Here is a 26,445-nt window from a genome sequence, read left to right on the forward strand (position 1 = left end):
AAATAAAATCCATAGAGGAAACATTTGTCTTCAAAACGCAAACATTTATTTTTATTGTCTCCATGATTCACTTTCATTGACTCTCGCTTTGGTCTTGGTCTCAGTAAGTGAAGGGAATCTCCGTCCTTTTAATGGAAAGTGATGGAAATGTAAACAGCCTATTGTGTTCACTGAGGACATCGTGGCCTTCACACTGTTTATTAAGGAGCTGTCGTCGTGAAATTCATTCTGCAGGTAACTGAGAAAACGTGAGCGTCCACTTCCATATAAGGGTTAGAGGCGTGACTTGATGCCTTCCTGTTACCTTCGTAAAGTCTAGTTGCACAGAGTTTCTGGAGTTCTGACATCACGCTCATTTTCATTGGAAATACTAATCAACATACAGTCATTAAAAAGAAGGTAGTATTACACCACCTAGTGCTGCATTAACCGAAGAATGACAGATATTGTGTGTCAACTCATGTGACAGGAAATTTTCTCATGTCTAGTTTATCCTTAATTTGCGTCGTGTAAGTGAATTGAACTGGGAAAGGCAAATTTCCTACAGTTCCAAAGGCAACACCAGAGATACGGAAGCTGCGTTGGTGTTTACTGATGACGTTGGGCTGTAGCAGGGGAGCGATGTGGCTAACGTTAGTTAACGGGATGGGCAGGTTTTATTAAACGCCGAATTCAACAAATAGCTCCGGGATACAAGCGGGAGTGAAGTAAGGAGGTTATTGTTCAACGTGACTTGTGACCAGCGGGTTCAGTGAGCTGGAGCGAAGCTGGTGCGACTTGTGAGCACGTAGCTTAGCTTGCAGAGCCTAAATGACAGCAGAGCGCAGCTAGCACGTCTCGGTCCGGCTCCACAGAGAGTCACAGAGTCTCTCAGAGAGTCACAGAGAGTCACAGAGTCTCTCAGAGAGTCACAGAGTCTCTCAGAGTCTCTCTGAGAGTCACAGAGTCTCTCAGAGAGTCACAGAGAGTCACAGAGTCTCTCAGAGTCTCTCAGAGAGTCACAGAGTCTCTCAGAGTCTCTCAGAGAGTCACAGAGAGTCACAGAGTCTCTCAGAGTCTCTCAGAGAGTCACAGAGAGTCCTCCGACCGAGCTTCTGTCGGAGATGTTTGTCGTTACGCTGCTGGGGGTTTGAAACCGGAGGATCTGGGGACTGAAGGCGGTTTCCTTTAGTCGCATCCACAAAAAGTAAAGTCACACTAGCATGCAGGCTAATTGACTGTTTGTAATGTGATGTAAGATATTTACAAAGTAAACGCGCTTTAATGTGCAACTTTAACAAGGCAGCTGAACGTGTGTAAACCTCAGCCGAGCCTTTTTATAAAGCTGATTTGATCGGGTTTTAAATGCATTTTAATTGACATTTATGACTTTAAAAACAGACTTTAAAACAGGCACTTTGATTTGTCATGGCAGGAAAAGCACAGCTGTCCCCGATATCCTTAATTATGTCTGGATTCAAAGAAACCACAGCAGCCTGACACACCTGGATTCATGCAGCATTAATTAGTATTAGTCTTTACACCTGTAGGTTTGTGCTATGACATATCAAATATATATGTTTAAGATCAAATGGCATATACAGATTTGATACTTTAATAAAGGAATATAAGCAGTTGTGAATGACATCACAATGTTTTGTTCAGGACAGGGACGAGATGTTGGAGTCTTACGTCACACCGCTCCTGATGAGCTACGTGAACAAGTACATCAAGAATCTGAAGCCGTCGGACCTGCAGCTTTCTCTCTGGGGAGGGGATGTGGTGCTCAGCAAGCTGGACCTGAAGCTGGATGTGCTGGAGCAGGTACTGTCTGTTGGATGTAACGTCTGCTTTGCTGAACTTACTTTGGGCTCACGTACATATCTATACAGGACAAATGTGATTTCTTATCCACATATAAGGGGAAATCAAGTCCAGAGACTGGGGGCACAGAGAGCAGCGGGGAGCTACGATCAACCGAAGCTACACCTGTTTTTGTGACCACGCAGAAGAGAGAGAAGAGATCAAATATTGTTTCACATTTTTGGGGAACAGAAATAAATAGCAGGGAGGTAAATCCAGTAAGCAGATTGTGTTGTTGCAGGTTTCATCAACTCTGAGTGGGCGCATTACTATTTTAGAGAACCCAAATACCATCGTGTCGCAGTTTAGGTTGTCCAGCTGCACATACCAGTGGCCACGACACCACGTGTGACTCAGGAGCTGATGTTGATCAAAAGATGTAACTCCGATCGGTTCTCGTTGAGGTTGCAGCCTCCTGCTGCTCTGTGCACATCACCATGATGTACTCTGTGAGCCTTTTGATCGACCCTCGTACACACTCGATGATCCATATTGCTTGTGCCCCACAGGTTCTTAGGTTGCTGATGCCATGCTGTATGTATGTTGAAGAAGTAATAGCTTTCTAATACTAAAAGTCTATTTCCTGCATATACTGATACAAATATTTTGACGTTTTACTCCTCAACTTTTACTGCAAACAATTTAAGGTGTTTGTAAATACCTTTTACTTTTATGGGATTTTGTTTTTGTAGTTTTCTGCACTTTAGCTTATCGATTCTGTTCATAAACTCTGGTCATGTAGATACGTACAAGATAAAGCCAAGCTATTAATAGCTAGCATTGCGTATCATTTTAAAATAAGTATGTTTCATGTTTTGGTCTCTCAACAGACGATGCAGCTAATCATGTAAATATGCCAAAATAAAGGGGAATTTTAAGTTGTTTCACTCTCAAAATAAAATAAAGCAAAAGGTTTGAATTTGAAAAAAGGCCCCACTTCCATTTCTTTTTCTTTCAGTCAAGTACGCATCTTAGCTTCAGTGTATTACCTCGACAATATCAGAAAAACTGCTGCAAAGCTGTTCAGGCAGACACAAACAAAGAATCTGTACTGTCATTTTGGAGGAAGTTTGATAGATGTACTCTCCTTATTTGCGCTGCAGTACTATTTTGACACAGTGTTCTTTTTTACACTTGTAATGTCTGGATTAGATCAATCTGCCATGAGTTAAAAGGATTTTTGTTTCTTTTGAGTGGGTTCTGACTGCTTCTGAAGAGCAGACCAAAACACTACCTTACCCAGCAGAGACTGTGATGAAAGTTCTTATTGGAAGCAGCTTTAACCCAACTGACAGGAGGAATTGTGTTAGGATTGAGATTTGTTTGTAATAGTACGTCAAAACTTTGGAAATGGTCCTACTTAGCCCTTGCTTTATTCCATTTTATTTGTGCCATACCTCTTTAATAATGTGCAATTGGAGATTATCTTTTTAATAAAAAGAGTAATTTTTAGTGAAACATTGTGAGGTTTATCAGGCAGACATACTGTAACTGCATGACAGCTTTTCCTCAGAAATATGTTTTGTTATTATTTTTTTGGCTTAGACTTCCAGAAAGGCCTGTGAAGCCTGTGTGCAGGCAGTCTGGTTTCATTGGACTCGCTCTCACTCAGAGTAGTTCAAGATGCAGGACAGCGATTCGGCTGCCTCTGACAAAATCTGACTTTTTTTTAATTTTTTTTTTTAAGTGTGACCAGTTTTGTAATCTGTAGCTGTTGTTTTTAGTATCGACTTGTCTTCAAATATTAGTGTCAAATAGGTGTTTAGAAAATGGATGAAGATTCCAACTGTTCTTCAAGCGTCTGCGGTCATATTACCCACATGCCCGTACAACACTCTGCATTTCACATGTAGCCACCTGCACATTGTTCTTACTAGTTTTAGTTATTTGGTGGCTTTTCTTTCATTTTTATATGTCTGCTTATTTATAGGAGTTGAAGCTGCCCTTTACGTTCATGAGTGGTCATATCCATGAGCTACGTATCCATGTACCTTGGACCAAGCTGGGCTCCGAGCCCGTTGTCATCACCATCAACACCATGGAGTGCATCCTCAAGCTCAGGGATGGAGCTCAGGTTAGTTCATTACTGGTATGAGAAACATGTTATTCTTGATTCTTCCTCAGGGCCAAAACAGGGCAGGCCAGATCCTTGTGTTATTTATGTGTCCTTCTTGTGCCAAAGTTAAGCTTTCTCATTCCTTTTTCTCTCTATTCCCAAAAGGCTTCATTTTAAATAAACAAATGCAGATTTAAAAAAACGAAACAAAAAAAAAACATTGACCCCTGTTGCTATGACAAAGGGATTGTTTAATTTTGACGTGGTGTCAAATCCCATGAAGAGAAACTAAAAGCTACCATTTAATTTTCAGTTCCCACAGGATTGTAAAGTTTAAAGACCTCCTTTAGTGAAAATCTACTTTTTAACCATGTTAACGTATCCATTTTGTGTTTTTGTTATATGCTACAAGACACATCATGAACAGAACAAGCAGTGAACGCCTGTTCTGTTTTAGAGCTACAGTGTAAAAAAAAAAAAAAAAACAGATTCAGACAGCCAGTGTTTTCATGTCACATGCCAAGGGAACCAATCTTGTCAACTTGTTGGGTGGGGCCTTCCATATCATGAAGCAGCCGGCTGGAGCTGCACATGAGCAGCGCAGCAGTGGGTGGAGACTATTTGGATATTCATAGAGCTGCACATACTGAATGAAGGCAAAGGTGTGGAGTTGCATCTAAACCACTTTAAGGCAACAGGGGATTTAAAAAGAAAAAAATACCACCAAATTAACTATTTGCAAAGGCTCTTTGAATTTATCAGGAGATGCATCTGCCTTTGCTTTTTTTATCGACTATCATTTTCCCCATTTTTTGTCACATGAAAATCTTTGTTTCTCCTTTGCTCTTCAGGAAGGTGCAGCAACCTCACTCAGCACATTTGTTCCTTAAAAAGAGACACAACTTAATTGACCGCTGACCAGAAATATTCAAAGAACTCAAAACGGAGAGGTGGCTTCACTGAATTTGACCAGTGCTATTTACTACTTGGCCATCTCCATCTTTACCATGTCATTGGTGTCTGTTTCATTCAGTTTTTCTCTCAATAAGATTTAGAATCACTTTCATAAACAAGTTGAAATTGTTTTACATCTGTCAGATTGGATTGTATAAAAGGACCCTGTGCAATCAGTACAATGATATCAAATAATATCAGTTAGAAATGCCACTTTCAGCTCTGTTGGGCGTCATCATGGATATACATCTGAGAACAATTATCCAAAGAGAAATATTCATATTGTTGTACTTGGTTACAAATATTTTCCTTTTTGAAGCGTGTTTTATGAAAGGCCTTTTTCTTAGATTTATTTTTGCAGAAGAGCCTGGTCGTATGTTTGCCACCCATGCAGTTTGTGAAACTGCAAGTGTTACTCAGTGCTGGCCCTTTATGAGAAGGTTGAAGTTTCAAGGCCAGATGTCCCAGAAGAAACACATTTCAAGGGAAGTCAATTACAGCTAATTATATAGACTGCAGAAAAAAGATTTGTAACACATGAGCTTGAGCTGCCCAGAACTAATGGTAAATATCATAGTATGCAGGTGGCTACTGCTCACAGGATCAAGTTACTAGTTGGGAGGAAATTTAAACTTGTTTTTTATGCTTCATACACAGCTTAAGGTCATGTACCAGTACTGGTACTAGTGTAATGCATGTAGTCTCAAAACAACTATTTGTTACAGATGTTTTCTAAAGGGCTTCCAGTGAAGAAAAGATTTTTGGGGAATTGCAAATGACATTTGGACAAATTATTCAGTGGTATGTACACCCAAGAGACATAATTTGGATTAAAGCCAGACTTACAGCAGAAATCCTTCTAGCATTTCGAATTTAAATGAGCCACTATACGTCTCTCCTTTGCTAGTGGAAGGCAGGAGGCTGACTACTGTGTTCTGAAGCCAAGACAATAAACCCAGTTTCGTTTATAAGCTTTAGATTTGTGTAATTTGATAGCTCACCTGTTATTGTTGTTATTATTATTATTATTACCTTTATTTAATCTTTATTACACTTCAGCATAACTAGAAACGTTTAGAAAAAAAAATAAATCACTTATATTATCTTTGTCATTTCTGTGGTGTCAGTTTCCCACTTTGGTTATCCCAGAGGGAATTCCCTTGATTGAAGGAAATGGTCTGCAGGATGTTGTCATATCAGTCCCACAGAAACAAGTTGTTGTGTGTTGTATTTTAAGTATGTTTTTCTGGAGGTTAGATATTGTGTACATATACGTTTTAATCATATTCCAGCAGGGCATTTGATTTGGTGCATGCAACAGTTTGGACCATGAAAGTTCACCATTAAGCCTGAATGAAATTTGACTCGCAGGATTTTCAAAAGAACTGAAAAAGTAGATCTGTGCATGAAAAATCTCATATTTTAAGTTTAGTCAATCACTACTGTCTTTTTTTCCAGTAGAGACAGGAACTTTCTGGTAGGCCTTGTGCGGCCAAAGTGTGGAAATGATAAATGATATCATTAATGTGGTTTGTTTTCATAATTACCGTTAAAGCCTGAGCGCTGGCCTGAAAAAACATCCGCACATCTTTTGAAGTTCATTAAGGGCTGTGTAATTTCACCGGAATTATTTGGACCTTTTTAATGTTCGTGTTTCCCCTCGAGAGGAACTGGGTAATATTAGGGATATTCAGATTGCTCAATAGGACCCATCTGCAAAGAACCGAGTGCAGCTCACAATTATAGTTTCCAGCAAATGTGGAAATTTAGGCGTTTAGCAGCAGTTGCAGATTACAGCTCTTGCTGACAGTGTAATTGCTTAAAATAAGCTGTAATGAGGACTTGTAGTGCAGAAAGTATGGTAACAGCAAAAATGTTGTCAACTTGTTTTTGACATTCATTTTACAAACGGTGTGTTCTTGTCCTAAATTCTCATCGGTGGAAATCAACGTGCTTTCTTTAGTATACATTTTTGAAAATGACTACCAACTTTGTTTAGTACAGATTTATTATACATGTAGGTACTGATTTAATTTTTTTTTTTTAATTCACTTTAAGTCAAAAAATCAAAATGGTTGTAGTTCAAGTATGAGTTGAATTATTAGTGTGTAATGTGAAATTAGACTATAAGCCCCAGTCTATGTGGAAGAGCTCAATGTATGTAACAGGAGATTGGTCACGGGGATGAAAGGGTTTTGTAGTAGTCGACTTTAACTTCTCAGTGTGGGCCCTCTTGAATTACTAGATATGAATGAACTGTTTGGTGTGTATGCCCTTTCTCAATTAAAAACAATGGTGTTGCACAGGATAAAACAGTGGTTGTAAAATCTGACCGTCTACATACAGAAGCCCTGTGGACACTGGAGTTATTAGGAGAACTGAGGGTGTTCATCAATTATCTCATATTCATCATTGAAATTGCATGGAAGGAGTATGCAGCAATCTTCTGTTTTGGCAGCTCCACACCAACATATCTACTATTTATTGTATTGCCATTAGGTGGTGTTGTCAATTTATGTCTTTCCGCTCTGATGTGTGGGTCTTTGAAGTGATGCGAAGCCTTCGGTTTAAGGCATTCATGCCCCCAAGCTCATTTTATGACGAGGAGTTTAATAAAATCTGTGGTAGGAGGTATATGGTTTATAATGTTGCTGTTTTTGGGAGATGTGTTTATATATTCGTGGCTAGTTGGAGCAGTAATAGAAAAAGGCAAAATAACTACTTAATAAAAGACCTAACAGCAAAAATGTATGTAATGCTGCAAAATTATGGGCACGTTTTTGTCCTTCATGACAACTTGGTAAACTGGTCCAGATGTTGAAGATGAGGTGTGATCAGCAAAGACGGAGAGGAACTGGCTGGACAGCAGTTACAGTGGATCATAACACTCTCAGACACTCTTTATTTTTTACGAGACAAAGATAAGGGCTTAGGTTTACTGAGGAGAGCCTTTCTGGTTTTGGCTCAGCTCGCTGCTTGATCTGGGAGTTTTATGGCTGCTGAGTGCATTTGCCACTGATGTGGAAGTTCTGATTGATGCATTGCCTCAAGATGATTTGGGGAGGTGCCTCTGAGACTTGTTGGTTTGGCATATGGTCCAACTAGGCCCTTTCTTCTGTTAGATTCCTTCCAAACTATTTTTAGGGCTTTACACCACCAAACCTCATTGCTCCTAAATAATGGGTAATACATGTGAATCAGGAAACCCCTTCTTGAATACTTCAAGTTGTTATTCCATTGCTAAATCCACCACCTACTAGACAAAGGAATGCTACTTTGACTTTTGGAAGTTAAAATAGAATTTATAGATGTGACACTTGACTTTTGAGTATCAAAACAGGATTTAAAACACTGTGACCTGTCCTAGAGTTGTACTCAGGGGCTTGCTGTTTTACTGTGTGGTTTTGCGACCCAGGGGTTAAATTCATGACCCACTAAATAGGAAATCTTTGATGTATACACAGCTTCTCTGTGTAGCCTGTGGTCGTGGTGTATTGTAATTATGCTTCAAGTTCTGGTTTAAATTGAGATATGTTTCTCATTGACAGACAGTGAAAGTATTATAGACTGTTGAACCAAAACATTATAAACAACTCACAGATGAAGTAGATAATGTTTATTTTGTTGCAAGAAAGTGTGAAGGTCTGGGATATACAGTATTAGATGGTTAGTTAACAGAAGGCACCGTGCGGGATGTGGGAGAAATGGACGAGGGCCAAACCGTTGACTTGGTCAGAGCAGCTCTGAAATGTCAGAGCTTGTGGGGTGTCAGCAGTCAGTCAGTGGTGAGTACTCAACAATAGTCTGAGGATTGTGAACACCACGACCCCCGACAGGGCGTAGGGCTGGAACAAGTCTGAGCCACAGCACTACTTACATGGTCGGCTCATTGTTGTCTTGTCAGTTATTAAAACTTAAAACAAGCAATCAAATGTACTTTTCACTTTCAGTGTTTAAAGTGCAGTCTCCTCGTGCTTTTGTGCCTTTTCAACTCATCTTTCGCAAGTGAAAAAAAAAAATCACAAAGGCAAAGTTTAACAAGTAAAAGAAAAACAGCCTGTGGAAGTTTGTAATCAGATAGCACAAACTGGATAATCTCTGTTCCAATGCCATCCGGAAATCTTGCCTTTGATTCTCCGGCTTGCAGGAGCAAATGACTTTCAGGGATTGCACCATAAATCCATCTGATCATCAGCTCAGTGGGGCCTTGTCTTCAGGAGTAGGGAGACAGAGGACAAAGACATGGAGCTTTGGAGAGTCTATTTTCCTTGAATTCAGCCCCCTGTAGTAATAACAAAACCCATCCCTGACTGTAAATGATAAAAAGATGGTGTAATGTTGGCGCACTGTGGACTCCTCAGGCAGGTTGGAAGCCAGAACATGCCTTCTCATGAGAAACAGAGAGAACTATAGAACGACAGATGAATAGCTGAGTGTGTGTGTGGGGAGTTGTTAAAAAAGGCTGATGTTTGTAGGTCACTTTATATGTGTTGCTATTATTTGACCATGTTTTCATACAAAATGGCAGCATTTCCGTGGCTATGAGGAAGAAGGCTCCAGACTGGTTATGATTCGTTATGTCGTTGTGTGAACTTCTAAAAACTCACATCCATTGTTTGTTTTTATGACCCAACTGCAAATATACGCTGTATTGATTATCCTTTGTATTGAAATAGTGGTGGGATGCACATCAATCTAAAACTGTGCACCGTAATATTAACGACTTGTCTTATATTGGCAAGATTAGAAGATTCTACAGTTAAGTCTGATGATTTACGAGCGGAGATGAAGATGCACAATGTTTTCGTCACACATAATGTATGTTACGGGTTTAATGTGAGGAGGGTTTCAGGTGTATACTAATGCTGACATTTTCTGCTTCCTGAGTCCGTGTCTAATGCTGAGCAGAGTACATTAATAACCCTACAGTGTGTCTGCGTTCCAGCGAGACATTTTCCAAAAAAACAGACTCCAGGGCTTAAACCAATTGTATAATTCACTGTGCTGTATTTATCTATGCCCTGACTCAGGTCTTTAACATCGAGTGATGCATTGCACGATCTTTGTTTGGAATTCCACACTGATTCAAAGAATCTGCAGAAAGCAAGCGTGCCATTTCAGCAAAACGCTTTGTACTCAGCCACCGTTGCTTGTGAGTCAGCCGAGGCCGCACAACCAGTGGAGTTGCACTGCTTTGTCTTTGAGGTTTGGGTTCATGGTGGGATGAGGTTGCCTTAGCTCCTCAGACAGTCCTCAGACACAGGAAAGCAGCTGGGGGAAAATTAAACCCAGTGGCTTCCTGCATCCAGTGAGTCAAGTGATGATCAATACACTGTGGGCAGGATGCTGCTGCTCCACAGTTTAATCCCTGCTCTCAGGCCATCCGGACTGGAGAGCATGCGCTTAATTGAACTTACTTCTTGCTCGGTGCTCCTGGTGATATTGTCGTTAGGGAAACGATTACCTTGCAATTAGGGCTAATGTTCGCTCTATTACTTTGTTCTGACAGAAGTTCTGGGAAGATATTGTGTTGCAGTCTGGAACACTGTTGGTTTCATGAGCTTTAAATGTAGACAGATTAATGAGTGATTGATGACAGATGATTATGAAGGTAGTGAAGAGGTTCACCGTTTGATGCTGGTGTTGTGTTCATTAACCAACAAGTTTTCAGTTCATTCATTTTGTTTCACAGACTAACGCTTTGGGGCACTTTTCATTATGTCCCTCTTCATGTAATCCAACTACATTTATAGAGATATTTATTTCTTTAAGTGAGACAGAAAATAAAAAAATAAAAAAGAAGTAACAGGATAATGTGTGCCTTTGTGTCTATGTTACACAAACTGTGGGTGGTCTCTGTTTTATGTCTGAGTGTGCTCCATTGAGCAGACCCTCACCCCTGTGACCTGTGAATAATTCCACTCTTATTATACAAATGACGCCGCCATATCAGGCCGGACATTTTAACCAGTAAAATCACGTGTACAGAGCTTGTCAGAGGCAAACTGTTTGTTAGGGATGATTTTTCACCAATAGTAGATTCAATTTAATTTAACATAAATATTGATTCTGTCTTCAACACATCTTCTTTGAAACACTTTGATTCCTAAAACCAGAGAAATACTGATTGTAGTTTGTTTCTGAACGAGCTCTGTCTGCTTTGCAAGTTGGTATACGAGGTAGATTCAACTTGCCCCAGAGTGGGCCGGCGTGGCCAGTGTTTGCTTTTATCTGGGCAGTCTGGGCCCCTGTAATGTGTGGCTAAGAGAAGAAGAATGTAACATGAATAGTTGCTCAACAGTTCACCCTCTATGGTGGAGGAGAGAAGAAAAGGTGATTCGGTAGAAAGTCCATACAGATAACTGGAAGTGTTATAAACACCCAGATCTTAACGGGTGAATTGACCAGGCTTAACATTGACCATATTTCTTTTTTACAACGACCAACATGATACGAATTTTCATGCTTTGTGTTGAATTTCCTTCTAATTATCAAAGCAGTTGGTCAGTTATTATTTCCTGTTGACAAAACAGATTACACTGGGACATGGTTGGTTGCGATATACCCTCACAGAGCTATAAAGGAGGATTTAACACATCCTGGGATTTCCAGTGTAATTCCAATTGGGGTAAGATCAGAAACTAAAAAAGCATCTCACAACGACCCAGTAAAAACAGTAACAGAGGGTAAATCCTACTTGTTTTTTTGATATCAATTATATTTTCTAAATGTGTTTATTAGTTGTAGAACAGAAGACTGCTGCTGCCCACCGGCCCGAGGCAGGCCTTTTGTTTCAATGCAAATTATGCAAGGTAAGAAATGAAACAAGGATTTTATGTACTATATATTGTTCTGTTAACTCCTTCCTTGATTAATAAATGAGCCGTTTGTTCTTTAAAATGTACAAAAAATAGTAAAAAACTAAAAGGTTTACCAGTGTTTCCCAAAGCTGAAGGCGTTGCTCAAAATGTCTTGTTTTGGTGTTTTGACCACCAGCCAGCAACCAGAGATTCAGTTCATCTTCATGATGGACTAAATGAACCAGAAAATATTCACATTCAAAATCATTTCTGCAGTTTGTTTTTGTTTTATTCCACAATTAACAATTAATGATCTAACTAAATGATTAATTGGCTAATCCTTGCAGCTTCAGAAACATGTCATATTTTGTTTCACTGATGAAATCAGGAAGAGATCTGGGATCCATGGACACGGACTCGCTCATGACTCCAAGATGTTGCAAGGATTCAGTAAAAACAATATATTTTGAAGTGAGGTTGATGGTTTTCCCTTTCTCACGTAGGCTGATGAATGTTGACAACATCGGAGTTGCTTTGGAAGCAGTGTATGAAAGCTATGCAAACATAATTCCTGCTGCATTCCTCATGCATGCTCAAACCTTCTGCAATATGGCTTTGGTATTTCTTAACATTGACGGAAAGTCCTCTCCCATTTCTTTCTGTTTGATTTATTCTATCTTTCTGTTTTCAGAACATTGATACTCTCCAAGAACACTTAGGCCTCTAGTTTGTGCTCTCCAGCTGCACCTCACATGTTCAATTAAGTTGTCAGAGTAGCGTCAGCCACTGCTTGCACTGTTCGTGGAGGCTGGTGCTTACAGTGTTCAAGGGGCGCTTATGTCTTGTAGCATGTGCCTAATACTGTGTATGTAATAATGGGAAAAGCTTGGAAAAGGGATGGATCTGTTTTGACAGATGAATGTCAGTTTATGTTAAAATCAAGCCGTGATGACTAGTTGTCAGCCAATCACCAAAATAAAATAATAAAAACAAAAAACAAAAAAAATAATTTTCTTTCACATTTGTACGCACACTTATTTTCACATCATGAGGAAATGTTACAATGGTTTGCTCAACTACATTAGCTACATGATAAATAGTTGGCAAATAACTCTCGACTGGTGATTATTTGGAGGAGAAATTAACAGGTCAGAATTAAAGCTATTTCTGTGTTTGGGAATTCCCCCATGTGTGCAGTAATCGACTGGACTGGGATGTGTGTTGTCTTGCACATGCCTGTGTGAGACTGCGTATGTCAGGGGTCTGTGTGGAGTGTTTTATTGTAGCTAACACGTTGCAGTTATTAGCATTAGGGGGTAGCTGTGCCAGCGTAAGCAGCATGCCTCACATGCTCAGCCTGGGCTTGTGGTTAGCTGATGGAGACATCTGAAGGACCAGAGCCTCTCAGATCTAAATCAGGAACAATTTCTCCCTCTTTCCGATTCTCTCTCGATGTCTCCTTCTCTTTGGACTTTTTCCCCTCCACTTTCTTGTCTTTTTTTTTTTTTTTCCTCTTTTCTGTCTTGGCTTCTTGTTCTCCAATCTTTAATTCTCTCTCTTGTTTTTAACACTTCGTTTTCTTTATTTGTCTTTTCCCTTTATGTTTTTTGCTTTTCTCCAGTGAAATAACTGTTAGGTGTGTCAGGTAATTACTTAAATTTGCAAGTCATCAGCGAGAACATGGTGCACAAACATCAAGAGGTCACAGAGCAAAATGTGAAGGTCTAGACTGTTCAGCTTGGCTCCAAATTCCATCACAGCACCTCCTCGTCACTGGCCTGTCTGAATTCATTGTTCTTGGCTTTTTATCAAGTCCTGGGATTGGCGTTATTATGACTTTAAATCTTTTGTTTGAACAAAAAGTGTGGAAAACAAACTTTGTTAGCTGGGATAAAAGAGGACTGACCTCAGCCCTCCCTCTACTCTGTAATGTCTTATTGCTGACCTGCTTACTGTTGTGGGGAAATAACCAGAAAAAAGTATTTTGCAACAAAGAAACCGATTTCATGCATGAATACGCTGGCTTTGAGATGTATTAGATTAATGGAGAATTATGCACACTTTAACTGGAGCAGCATCAGCTACTGTACCGTAAACACAAGATTGGTTTCTGCTTGTGTTACTGGAGGTTCGCTTGTAAGACTAAAAAAAATAAAAAATGTCTTTGGCTTTAAACCAACACCACAGGATGTAATAGAAACTGAGCAGAGCTATAATGCACTAAAATCTGTCACATGTAATGATGACCAGTAATGGCACTCGCTGATCGCTGTTACTGAGATGGTGATGGACGTGTCTTTGTTAAAACCCTTTACAGTGAAGAAGAGGTTTCAGGGGGGCTTTGAACGGCAGGCTTGGCGTGTTCTTTACCGTTCAGCTGGTTTTCCTGTGTGTCACTTTATTTTCATTCTTTAACCGTGTCTTGGTTAAAGATGTGTACTAAACCCCTTGGGTGAAGATCATTCAAGGACAATAGCTGAACAAGATGTCCAAAATGAAATAGTCAGAGGTCAGAAGCCTTTCCGCTGCTCCCTGTGGGTCTGCTCTGTAACTGGGATCTCTGCGTGTCTTTGTTGTTATTCTGGGCATGTTTGAGGCAGATATTAAACATAGCCAGTTTTACTTGGGTACAGTGGAGGCACTCTTGGCAGAAACCTACAGCATGACATCACCAGTGTCGTTGTGATTCCTCCTGCTCTAGAGTGAAATAGTTTTGTAATTATGCATTCTCCTTTTGGCAGATGTTTTGGAATCTTTTCTGTGTCCCTGCTCCCCCTCTTTAATGAATATGCCTTTATTTTGGGGCTTTTGAAAGAAAGGAGGCTCTTGCTTGCCAAATTAACGTAGTGCTTTCTTTGTAACAGTTTGCAGGGATGAAATGTGCTTAGTAACACTTCTGGTATTACAGACTTTGTAAACATCCTCCTCCCCCTTGAAATGAATCCAAAAAAGTCCACAAGTCTGTCTATTCTCTGTTGTGGTTGTGGTCATTACATAGGTATGAAGGTTTGGAAAAACACTCATTACATATCATTTATTTGACTATGAAGAAAAAAAGCAAGAGTTTCAAGTAAAGCAGGGTTGGATTTATATTTTTATAGACTGTGTCTCATTGACTTGACCTTTGACATTAAGGATATTTTGTTTATCTTGTGGTTAATATGCAGCATGTGCTGATTAGGTGCCAGAGTTATTATAGTATGTGGTTTCACAAAAGAAATTAGACTTGGCAAAGACTTTTTACATGGAAGCAGCGCATTTATTTCATGTGTGTGTACATTTCATTGCTTTCCATTGTTACTATTTCCTCTAAAGAATATACAATTTCAGTTTCTATGTTACAGCACAATGTATGCATTTCAGGACTGTTATATTTAATTTGTGCAGGACGTCCACTGTAAATAGAGATTTTGTGTCCCAGTGGTGGATTTAGTTTCTGAAATAGAGGAGGAGAGAAAGAGGAAGAGACCACATTCTTTTAATGATCAGTTTTCATCGGGATAATTATTCAGAATGTCACATAATGTGATATTCATCAGGGCTAATATCAGTCGCTAATCCCCCCAATCCGCCATGGATTACAGCTGCACGGCTCCACGGGGGCGTGTAGAGTATAGGTCTTTGTATTTAGGCTGCGTGTGAAACTGTGCACATGCATTTGTTTGTGGTGTTCTATGCAAGTGTTTGTCTGTAGTGTTGAGGACATGCTGTGTTGGTGTCTGTCTACAAGTTACAGAGCATAACTGTGATATTTTAGACCTGCGGTTTATTTCTGAATGTTTTGAATGTGAGAGATAATGTTGCTCTCGCTGTCAGAAAGCCTTCTCTAGTCTGCCTCCGTTTTTAAGGAGAAAATGAACCCTCCTGTCTTTAATCATGGTAAAATAGCTTTCTACATTTGTTACAGTTTCATTAAAAAGCCATTAGCGGCTCATTTTTAGTTGAGCTGATGGATGTGTTCAAAGCCAAGGGACATTAAAAAGGAGGTAATTTGAGTCAACTGTGATGTACTCTCTCGTATTCAGAATTCCAGTGGGGTTGTCATCATGGTTCAAGCAGCTTAAGTGTAAAAGAAGTGGCCGCATGCCATTTGACATTACTGGAAGCATCCCAAACATTGACAGCATGTTTGAAAGTACGTCTCATTCCTCTCCATTCTTATGAGAACCAGGGTCATCGCTGTTAACACAAGTTTTAGACTCTAGCTGGTTAGCAGTGGGCTGAGAAGCTGTAGAATAAGTGGAGGAAGGAAGATGACGATGACAGATAAAGGAGAGGAAACATCAACAGAAGTGAAAAGCAAAGAAGGAATTAGGAAGGTGAAGGAAAAAAATTGAGTGTGTGTGTGTCGTGTGGAGGAGGAATGAAAACTAGTAGCACTAAAAACAGAGGCACTGTTTCGCTCTCTGCTGACTGTGTATCACTTCAGCAGTGAGTGACTTCAGTATTACTCTGGAAAAAGTGTCTGAAACCCTTCACATCCACAGTGCATCCAATGTCTCATTGGCTGCCGGTGTTTGAGAGGTTTATTATTAGGTATGAGGAAAGTTATAAAAAGAAAATGTGGTGTTTTTTGTAGAAATGGGGAAGAGGCCTGATTGCTTGACGATGGTCTTTGGGCCCTGGCATGGAGGACAGGGCTTCTACTTGTCAGACCCAGTGTGTGTCTGTGTTTGTATGTGTATATGAGTGATTTGGAGGTGGAGGGGGTCCATCTGAGATAAGGAGCTATTGGGTTTCCTTCATTTATTTTCTCACTCTGTACGCGTTCGGCCTTCCCTGCCTGGCCTCCAATCTCCAGGCCTGCTGCTTTGATGTCAGCATGAGTTCTCCAGCAACCTGCAGAGGAAAAACAACAATAACAGAGAGTGTGTTTATCCAGCAATGGTCTGCATGCTCCCATCAATCTACTGCAACTGTGTGAAATTGACCAGTTTTAAAAATGTTTGTGTTTCAAAGATCAGGCAGTTGCAGGGTAGTTGGCTACTAACTCCTGCCAACATTTTTTTTTTCCCTCTGTGTGTGAAAAAGTAATTTGTGAAGGAAAAGACAAGAGCAAGCCATATTTTATTTTTTCAGAAATGTGCATTGGACAATAAAAAACAAGCTCTGGCTATGTTGTGTCAGGTCAGTAGATGTCAAACAGAAAGCTTTAAAAGAGAAGAAATTACAGTCAGACCTTTGTTCTGCTCCATCAAACACACTTTTCATTGAGATAAATGTATATATATTATTTTTAGTAGGTTAAAATGAGTGTGTTAAACTTATACCTGCTAGCAACAGTATAAAGAGGTGATTCGAAATTATATTTAAAATAAAGCTGGCCTGCAATGACCTTGAATGACCCACAAACCAAAAACACATTTGTTCCCCCCCCCCCCCCATACCTTTTACTTATTCACATCACAGTTTACATTTAAATTACGTGGTCAGTGGCAGATACCATATCACTGGTTTCTAGTGTCTGTGAGTTATAGCCAGTTTGTTTGTACAAGCTAAACTGTGTTCCTCCAGAGGTGGCGCTCCTAATAGCTGGAGGTGGTGGTGGGGTTCAGTTAATGTGTTGAGCAGCTCGTATGGGTCGACCCTCCAGTCAGGCTCAACACGCTGCCTCCTGGTCCCTGACTGAGCCAGACGTCTGCAGGGGGACAGAGGTCATGTCTGGCCTTCCTGTGCCCTAACCCTCCATGGGTGCCCACTTACCCTCTGAGTAGGGGGTCCCCCTCGCCTGTCACTCACACTGCCAGGACCTGCTTCTTCTTTGTCCAGTCCCACTATCTTTGAGTCTCTCTCTCTCTCTCTCTCTCTCTCTCACTCTTATGGTCTCTCCACCACTCTGGATCTGCTGTCTCACTTTCTCTCACTGTTGTTTTTTCCACTTATCTCTTTGTTTCTTGCTTCTCTTTTCCTTTTTAACTACCATCATCTCTGTTCAACAGCTGAGTTGACATGCCTGCAGGGGAAGCAGCCCCCCTCTCCTCGGTCCTTCTGCCTCTCTCTCCTTCCCTCTCCTTCCATCCCTCCCTCCCTGTCCTGTGCCCTGCCGTGGCATTGGAGGGATCAGTTTACCCGGCAGCAGCTGAGGCAGGCTTCATTTGTCCCAGGGCTTCCCTCTGAAAAGGCATTTTTCGCCTCTGGAGAATTGCTCACTGCCCACGGTGACATTGAGCGCTTAATTGCGCTACTTCCAAATTTGGCAGTCTTCTTCTTTAGTGGCAGTTCAAGCTGTTGAACTCAATGTACTCTTGGCTTGCAGGGCTATGCATTCCTTTAGGTATAGATATGAGAGTCTGCAGGGGAGGGAGGCTGTTTCTAATTCTAATGTGCTCCAGTAGTGTATTGTGATGTAAACTAAACACTGCAACATGTGAGTGTGTCTCATTATGAGCTTACCTAATCTAAAGACCAGTCTTTATTCTTTCTTTTGTAATATCTTTAAATATTACAGATGCAACTTTTGAAGTGATGACAAATTTACAAATGAAGTGTGAAATAATGAGCAACAAATTTACATCTTATTATATGCCAATCCCAATTCTTCAGAACCTTGATGAAGTATTTGTTATTCCTCCCTCTCTGTTTACTAATTCCCACCACTCACTGATGAGGAGAAAACTGCTTGCATAGTGCAGCTCGGCCGCGTCGACCCTCGACGAAGTAAAGTGTAAATATTTCTCTCATCTCTCGGCTGTTGCGTGTTTACTTTACTGCACTGAGGGATACTTTCTTCTCTGTCAGTGTCCACGACTCAAATTATGCAAAGTATGTTTAAAACCCAATCTTCATTCCTCAACCACAAACAGAGAAAGGAGTTCATTATCATTTAAATAGTGTTAGAACCAGAGTGCTTTGTTAATTGTGTGGGTTGTGTGCAGCTACAGTATGTATACCATGTGACCTGCCTGGAAGGTGTGGCTGCGGGTTTTTAGGTTGCTCATTTGAGTATTTGTGAATGAAGTGTGTGTGTGCATGGGGTAGCCAGAAATACTCTGTTTTGACACCTTCAGTGTTTATATTAGTCAGGATAAGGGGTGACTCCTGAGACAGTTAAATGCTAAACACATGTGATATCCCCTTTCTTTGTCCAAATTGTCTGACTAACTTGCCACCCAGGCTGACCGTGAAGAGGTTACAGTGCTGCAGTAACTCCTAATCAATGCCATACTGGGTGTTGTTCACGCTCCACCTCTACCAACTTCTCACTGTTTCTAATGCGTCTGATATGTTTGCTTTGTTTTGCCATCCTTTTGGACTTCTTCTCTGCATTAATTGTTTTTCATTTCTTTTCACCATCCTCTGTTGCAGGCCTACGTCTACTATGAATATGAGGTATTTGTAATTATACATAGTAGCTGTAGAGGAATCAGACTTCAGCTGTCGTAGGTATATTATGTAGTTTTTGCTTTGTTTTTGGATGTAATTCTCCCCCATTTTAAAGAGGTTTTTACAGTAATGGTGGTTTGTTCCAAGTTGGACATGTATTTGTCATCTGCATTAGAAAACAGATTTGACAAATTTTATTCCCACAACCTCTGATTATGAACTGTTGAATCCAAAGCTGTCAACATGCAAATCCCTTTGAAACTTTGGAAACAAGGCAACGAGAACCTTTGGAGAAGGTGACAATCTGCTACTAGAAATTTTACAAGTCCACAAAGTCAGCCTCTGTATTGTTAATGGAGCTTCTCCAGGGTTCGACACTAGATGACATCAGATATGAGAGCGTTGATTTTCTGCTTCCAGCTTTGGGAGAGAGTTTGAGCATTTTGCTAGGCATATTGATATAGTATCAATAAGAACAACATGGGAACTCCCTCTTAGGTTTTATTTTTTTTGGCATCTGTGGATTTGCCAAAGTTAAAACGTTATTTTCCGCAGCAGTAGAGCTCGTAGAAGTCCCTGGCAGTTAGTCATTTAACCCTAACCTCTTGACCCTTCCACTGTTTCACCTCATGACTCTAATGTTTTATTTGCACCTCTCAGAGCACCCACTAGCTTGAGGCACTCTCCAAGCTGAACCAATAAATAACCTCCTTACTCTGAATCTTGGATCATTTTGTTTATCTTCAGGCTCATCTCTGAAGGGGTTGTCCATTTCATCATCATTCACAAACTCACACACTCACACGCACGCACGCATGCACGCACGCACGCACACGCACACACACACACACACACACACACACACACACTCTCACACACACACACACACACACACACACACACACACACACACACACACACACACACACACACACACTCTCACACACACACACACACACACACACACACACACACACACACACACACACACACACACACACACACACACACAGAATTTGCACTTGCATTCCTGGGCTTAACAGGCCACTGGTCTCCCGAGCGCAGATGACGTGCTGTTGTGGAGGAGAGACCTTCAACCTTCTCATCCAAGGACCAGAGTTTATTTGTAGAGGCCACGGGTTGGTTGTTAAATGGGGATGGGAGGAAGGTTAGTGGGAAGGTTTGGTGTAAGGGGTGGCTCATGGCTCAGAAACACTGGAGCATGGTAAATGCTCTCTTAATCATTCCTGCCATGCAGTCTATTTACAATAATTAGATTATATAGGTAACTTAGATTAGACTGGTTACGTTCTTCCCCATAATCAGAGTTTACATGATTTGTTTGCGAACCAATATTGTATGATAGCCTGCAAGCCAATATTACGCTTTACAAGCTAGTACATCTCAAGAAGTGTTGTTTGTAGCTTCACAAGTAGTTTGAACTTCATTTTGTACCGAGTTGACTTTTTGTACATGCAGAAAAAGGGAACTAGGCTACTCTGTTTATACATGTAGAGAATAATTTGACCATGGAATAATACAGCCTCCATAAACCAAGCCACATAACCTGGTGGGTGCATGAACATTTCAATAACCAAAGCCTAATTGGCACTACCGTTAAATTTTACTTTCCTGATTTGGTGATAAATGAAGAATTGCCAGAGTGAATCTAAATGCACCAGTTGTGCAAAGCTCTGAGTAGAACCCTGTATTTACTTCACTGTCTCTTCTCACAGACGCTCTTGTTTGTTTTTTCATCAGGACGACCACGACAGCGGCTCGAGCTCCACCAGTCGAAGTGTGTCAGACAGCTCCAAGACGGTGGCCAAGCCCCGCCGCCTCCAGCAGGCTGCCCCCAGCGACCCAGACCTGCCCCCAGGTGAGTGATGGCCCCGCACCCAGGGAGGCTGTTCTATCCCCCTGCTCAGAGAATGACCACCAGGACAGGACAGGACAGGACATGACATGGCCACAGACTGAGACAGAAATTAGGACCTAAGCACACAACAAAGCTTGTTAGTTGCGTCGGATTCAAATGTATTTAACAGCTGTTTACACTGTGGAAATGATTCCTGTTGGGGTGAGCTCTATAGCTCTGTGTTTTGTGTGTAAATCAGCCAGACTGAGCATGGGGGATGTGTCTGGGATAAATCACAGAGTGATGGTTCTTATCAACAAGGCCACTTGACCACATGACTCCTACGGGGCTGTGGATTCCATGGCTACCCTACTGCACCACTTTACTGCACTTCACAAACAATGGTCTTGTTTGATTATGAATGGATAATGCCCATTTAAAGATAATTTACACAGACCTCATATTAGCAAGTGAATGTTTTTCCATCGTATTTATCCTGACGTAGACAATATGAAACTTATTTAAACCCATGTAGAGGAGTGAAAGGATGCATAATGTTAGTAATTTTATACTACAAAGTTTAAAATGTATGTAACAAATTCTTTGACAAAACAATAAAAACAAAAGTTGTAGGAGCACGATAAAAGTTTATAACAAAAACAACAAAGGTGAGGAAGAATTTCGCAGATTAGAAACTAAAATGTCAAGAAAAGATTTGTCTGTTAGAGAGTAGAAATGAATGAAAAGAAAGGAGAGAGGTGTGGGTCATGAGCTGGAAGAGCGAGGTCAGTCCAACAACCAAAGGTTCCCTCCCAGAGCCCTGCTACACATGAACGTGTGCACTTACACTCCTGGCTGGTTGTATCTGGGGAGGATCCGTTTCCAGGCCTGACGTTATGAGATAATATCTCTTCCCAGCTGTTAAAGCAGGGTGCCTCACACCCCAGCATCTCCCGTCGGACCTGCATATCCCAGGTGTGTGTGTGTGTGTGTGTGTGTGTGTGTGTGTGTGTGTGTGTGTGTGTGTGTGTGTGTGTGTGTGTGTGTGTGTGTGTGTCTGTGTGTGTGTGGAGGGTTTTTAGTATATCTGTTCGTGTGCATACACCAAACTGTTCCGCTCGTGGTCCTTATTTCAACCCATTACAGGCTATAGAGACAACTCTGGGGTCAGAGGTCGCAGCACCTCAATAATAGCGAGGAAGCAGATGGATGTGGTAATCCCACCCTTCCTAATTAAAAGGTAGAGGTTAAAAGGAAGATGAGGTAAAACTGACCTGCTATGAGTCAGACGGAGGATATTTTCCTAAGAATAAGATACAAACCAAACCTGTCAGCAGTCTTTAATGTAGTTAAAGGATGTTTTTAAAAGTGAGGACTCGGCACAGCAGTGCACACAAGTAATGGAGCTCTTGGTTTAGATAGAAATGTTTTCGTCCTCGGACATCGAAGCTCTTAAACATGCTTTTAGTTGAAAGGATAAACACACCTTTTAAGCTCTGCTGTTGTTGTTCATGACGACATTTTAACTTCAGTATTTGTTCATGTTGGGATTGAAGAGGCTTCACGGCAGACCCGACCCACACTAATACTCATGCTCTTCATACACATACATGCATATCATTTATTACACTGACACCACACAAAATAATATTTATAAATGTAGGCTTACTGTAGACCGTGTGTGTACTGTGCAGCGTTACTGTGTAGGAATATAAAATATATTAACAAAAACTATGGATTGGGCTTAAAATCTATTTCACAGAATTGGAAGCAAAGATATGTGATGAGGTCAGATGTTTTCTGGTCTCCATCCTTGATGTATACTTTCCCAATTATGAGGTTATTTACACTTTGAACACAGTGATGGACACGTGTGGATGTGTTGTGAAGCAGCGCTGCAGTGTGTCTACTGCCTGGATGTGTACGTGTTAAGAAAGACTATCAGAGGGAAATGACCAATCCCACCTCTTCGTCAGCATCTCTCTTTCCTCCATTTCAAAACAACCGAAACAAAACACAACGACACCAAAAAGCAGCCACTCGCAATTATCCAGTCATTTGGCCTTAAGCTCTCACATACTGAATGAATTTATCCTCCTTGTTCACCCTGTGGTGGAAAATAGTGATGTTAATTCATATGCCATGGGATTGGTAGCCACACAAAGACCAAAGACCAAGTGCTTCCACCTTGGGCGACTCTGTGAGTGATTATGTTTACTGCTGCTCGTGGGGGTCTAGCGGCCACCGTTTGTGAGAACCGCATTTGTCTGTTCTCGGGGATTCCTGCTTTGGCCCTATTCACACTGTTGAAAATGTGTTTTGTTTTACAGTATATGACTTCAAAGAGATTTAATAGTGGCACGTTTCCCTTTGAGTCTAGGTTTAGTGTGGTAACTGAGTTGGGTGGATCAGATATACTCCAGATTTTCAGTTTCAAAGCTCCTGATAAGTCACAAGATGTTATTTTTTGCAAGTATGTTGATACCTTTAGTACGAGGTGTGTTTACAGTATGATAGTGGATGACAGCATCTTCAGGTAGAGCAAGCTTGAATGCAGCAGGGATTGGAGACACATTACATGTGTCGGGTAATCAAATCACATTTGTTGTTTTACCTTTCATGTCCCACATTATTTTGGACATTTCATCTAGACCTTACCTGCATCTGCAGGTGCCATATTTATTTCTCTTAAGTTCTTCCAGGCTAACATAGTCGATTAACCAATGTTTTTTATGTCAGCTTCATCTCTTGGGAGTAGTAGAACATTTGGGGACATTTCTCCCGTTCTGATACGGATATATGAAGTTCAATCACACAATATAGGCATCAAATTCCAGTTCAGTCCAGTCCAGTTCTGTTCTGACTTTGTTATACGTCCCCACAGGCTTGTTCAGAAGCTTTGTGTTATTTCGTCGTCCTTCTGAGCTCTCTGGAGGGAATTTCTTGAAATTTGGCACAAACGTTCACTTGCTCCTAAGAATGAACTCGTTAGATTTTGGTGGTATAAGAACAACGTCATTGTGACTTTACATCTGTCCCATCTGTCTGTCCCAGTCTCCCGAACGTTTTATATCACAAGCATTTACAGGAACTCAAGTACAAGTAAGTTGATTTTTGGTGGTCAAAGGTCACTGTAACCTCTTACTGTAAGAATTCTTATACTGTGACAAAATTGAGCTAAAATGTTTCATTGGATAAAATAATATAGTGATGCAAAAACACGTTTCTGGACATAATTCAGAAACAGAAGTTGAGGTTGTTATCATATTTCACATTTGGTCAGATATTGTATTTGTCACACTAGTTGTAGGTTTTCACTTTGAAATGGTGGTGATTGTGTCTCCTCTGCTGGCAGGTTGAAGATGTATAACATTTTTAGCTTCTTGGCAGCAACATTCATGTTTGACATTTCATGTTGTGACTGTACGACACGGCGCTTGTGTTCATGATAAACATGATGTCACAGCGGAGGTCCTCCTGTTCTGTTTTGATCAGGCCGAGCTGGCCCGGTTTCAAGGATTCCGCTTTTCTTTACAGTGGGGAGTGATTTATCTGACACACGCTGGCTCGCTCTTCCTCTCCACAGCCGAGGGGAAGGTATCTGCTGGAGATAGCGATGAATAACAAGGACCGGAACGCCATTCACTTCTGCCATCACCATGGTGATAGATGCGTTTGAAACAGGCTGGCCGCTCGCTCTGAAATAAAGAGTAAGATAGCAGAAGCCCTTGGGCGGAGATGAAGGACAGAAGAGATGTCCTTGTGATGCCTTGTGACTGCAGCCGCCCTCAAAGCTGGTCTCTCCAGGGAGAGCAGCTTATCAAAAAATTGTGCATGCATGCATGTATGGTTGTGCAAGTATGTGTGTGACTGGAGGAGAATGAGATTTGTATGGACTGAAATGCAAACGCACTCCTGAGATAAATCCGTGGTCCAGTGCCGCTGCTGTCCTGGTACAGGGGCCTTTGCTCGGAAAATAAATACAGCAGCTGTTCTGGTATTACTGGAAAATGCTACTTATGGATAGAGAATATCCCACACTGGTAAAGGCTGGAGCTCTCTCCAGCTGGAGCTTTCTTCTGTTGTGGAGACCTGCGGTACCATGCATGGCTGGGTTCTGTCAATCTCCCGTTTTACTGAGGCCCCACAGCCAATACAAAGGCTGACACAATTAAGGACCTTACATGATATTGGTGATAGTAACATTGCAATCATATCGGCTTGCTATCTTGCCACCGTACAAGTGAGGTCTTTGCAACACTATGTTCACGCTCTTCATTTTACATCTTACAGATATAAGTTTTGACAGGGAATTATTGAATTTTGTAAAGTTTACTTGACATGTTAATGATGTTACACATCAGACTAGCTGCTCTATGTATACTCTTGGTTACATTGCTAATTGTACCTGTAACACTGCAGGACCACCTTACTGTGTATTTATTATTTGATGGACTTGATAACTGGCACGGCTAATAGTTGCTAATACTTTCCATTTACTGGAAAAATGGTGAGCATGTACAGTATAGTGTTTCTTTCCTGTATTGCACAGAAAAGAACACTTGGCGTATTCTTAGATCACATAAAGGAGCTGTTTTTTCCAGTCATTTTATGGTTGAACAGTTTTAAGTGGGCTTCTTCCCTGTGGGCCGCGGCACAGGTGCTGGCTGTGTCAATTGTTTACAGAAGTTCAGAGTAGTGCGATGGCTCGCAGGGAGATGGATTGAGGCCTTGGACTTGGTGCAAGGCAAGAGGAGAAGAGGTATAACAAGTGTAAGAGAGTGCAAGAGAGAAAGAAAGACACCCTGACTTTGGTAAATTAGATCCAGAGAGGGAAATAGCAGGGGGTAAAGTGCTGGTTTTACTGCCCAGGCTGCAGGTGCGACAGCAGCTTTCGGACTGACCTCAGAACCACAGACACACACACACACACACACACGCACACACACGCACACACACGCACGCACGCACACACTCTCACACACACACACACACACACACACACGCACAAACACGCACGCACGCACACACTCTCACACACACACACACACACACACACACACACACGCACACACACGCACGCACGCACACACTCTCACACACACACACACACACACACGCACGCACGCACTCTCACACACGCACACGCACACACGCACTCTCACACACACACACACACACACACACACACACACACGCACGCACGCACGCACTCTCACACACGCACACGCACACGCACACACGCACTCTCACACACACACACACACACACGCGCACGCACGGAAGAAAGCAGCCAGGCACACACTTAAACGCAGACTAGCGCACGCATGCAAGGCCGCGCATAAATGTCACGAACACACATTACGTTTATGACTTGAGTTTATATTAAGTCATCCTCTCTTCCTGCCACTCTGTTTGGTCAGGCAGCAAACTCATAAGAATTTAGTCAATTGGATTATGCTAATGAATAGTCGGGCCTGTGTACAAGTGGCAGAACAGTTAACCAATTCATATAAATATTTTCATCAACAGCACCATTTAGTTCTGCCCAATTATCGGTTCTGTTCTGCTCTGGGCCAGGCATGTAGATACAGGAAGAAAAACATTTGGTT

General features: G+C 41.3%; 1 protein-coding gene across 1 annotated transcript in view; it reads left to right on the forward strand.

Annotated features, from left to right (window-relative positions):
- The first annotated feature begins 756 nt into the window (after positions 1–756).
- LOC138211820 (intermembrane lipid transfer protein VPS13B-like) overlaps positions 757–26,445 on the forward strand; it is a 322,041-nt gene continuing 296,352 nt past the window's right edge. The window contains 4 exon segments of the mRNA XM_069171937.1: positions 757–770; positions 1,645–1,803; positions 3,773–3,916; positions 20,737–20,854. Coding sequence (XP_069028038.1) covers positions 1,657–1,803; positions 3,773–3,916; positions 20,737–20,854 — 409 coding nt within the window. The 5' untranslated portion in view covers positions 757–770; positions 1,645–1,656.

Source organism: Embiotoca jacksoni, unplaced genomic scaffold (assembly GCF_022577435.1).
Source record: "Embiotoca jacksoni isolate LCO1_2020_lvr unplaced genomic scaffold, fEmbJac1.0.p SCAF_50, whole genome shotgun sequence".
Taxonomy (NCBI): Eukaryota; Metazoa; Chordata; class Actinopteri; family Embiotocidae; genus Embiotoca; species Embiotoca jacksoni.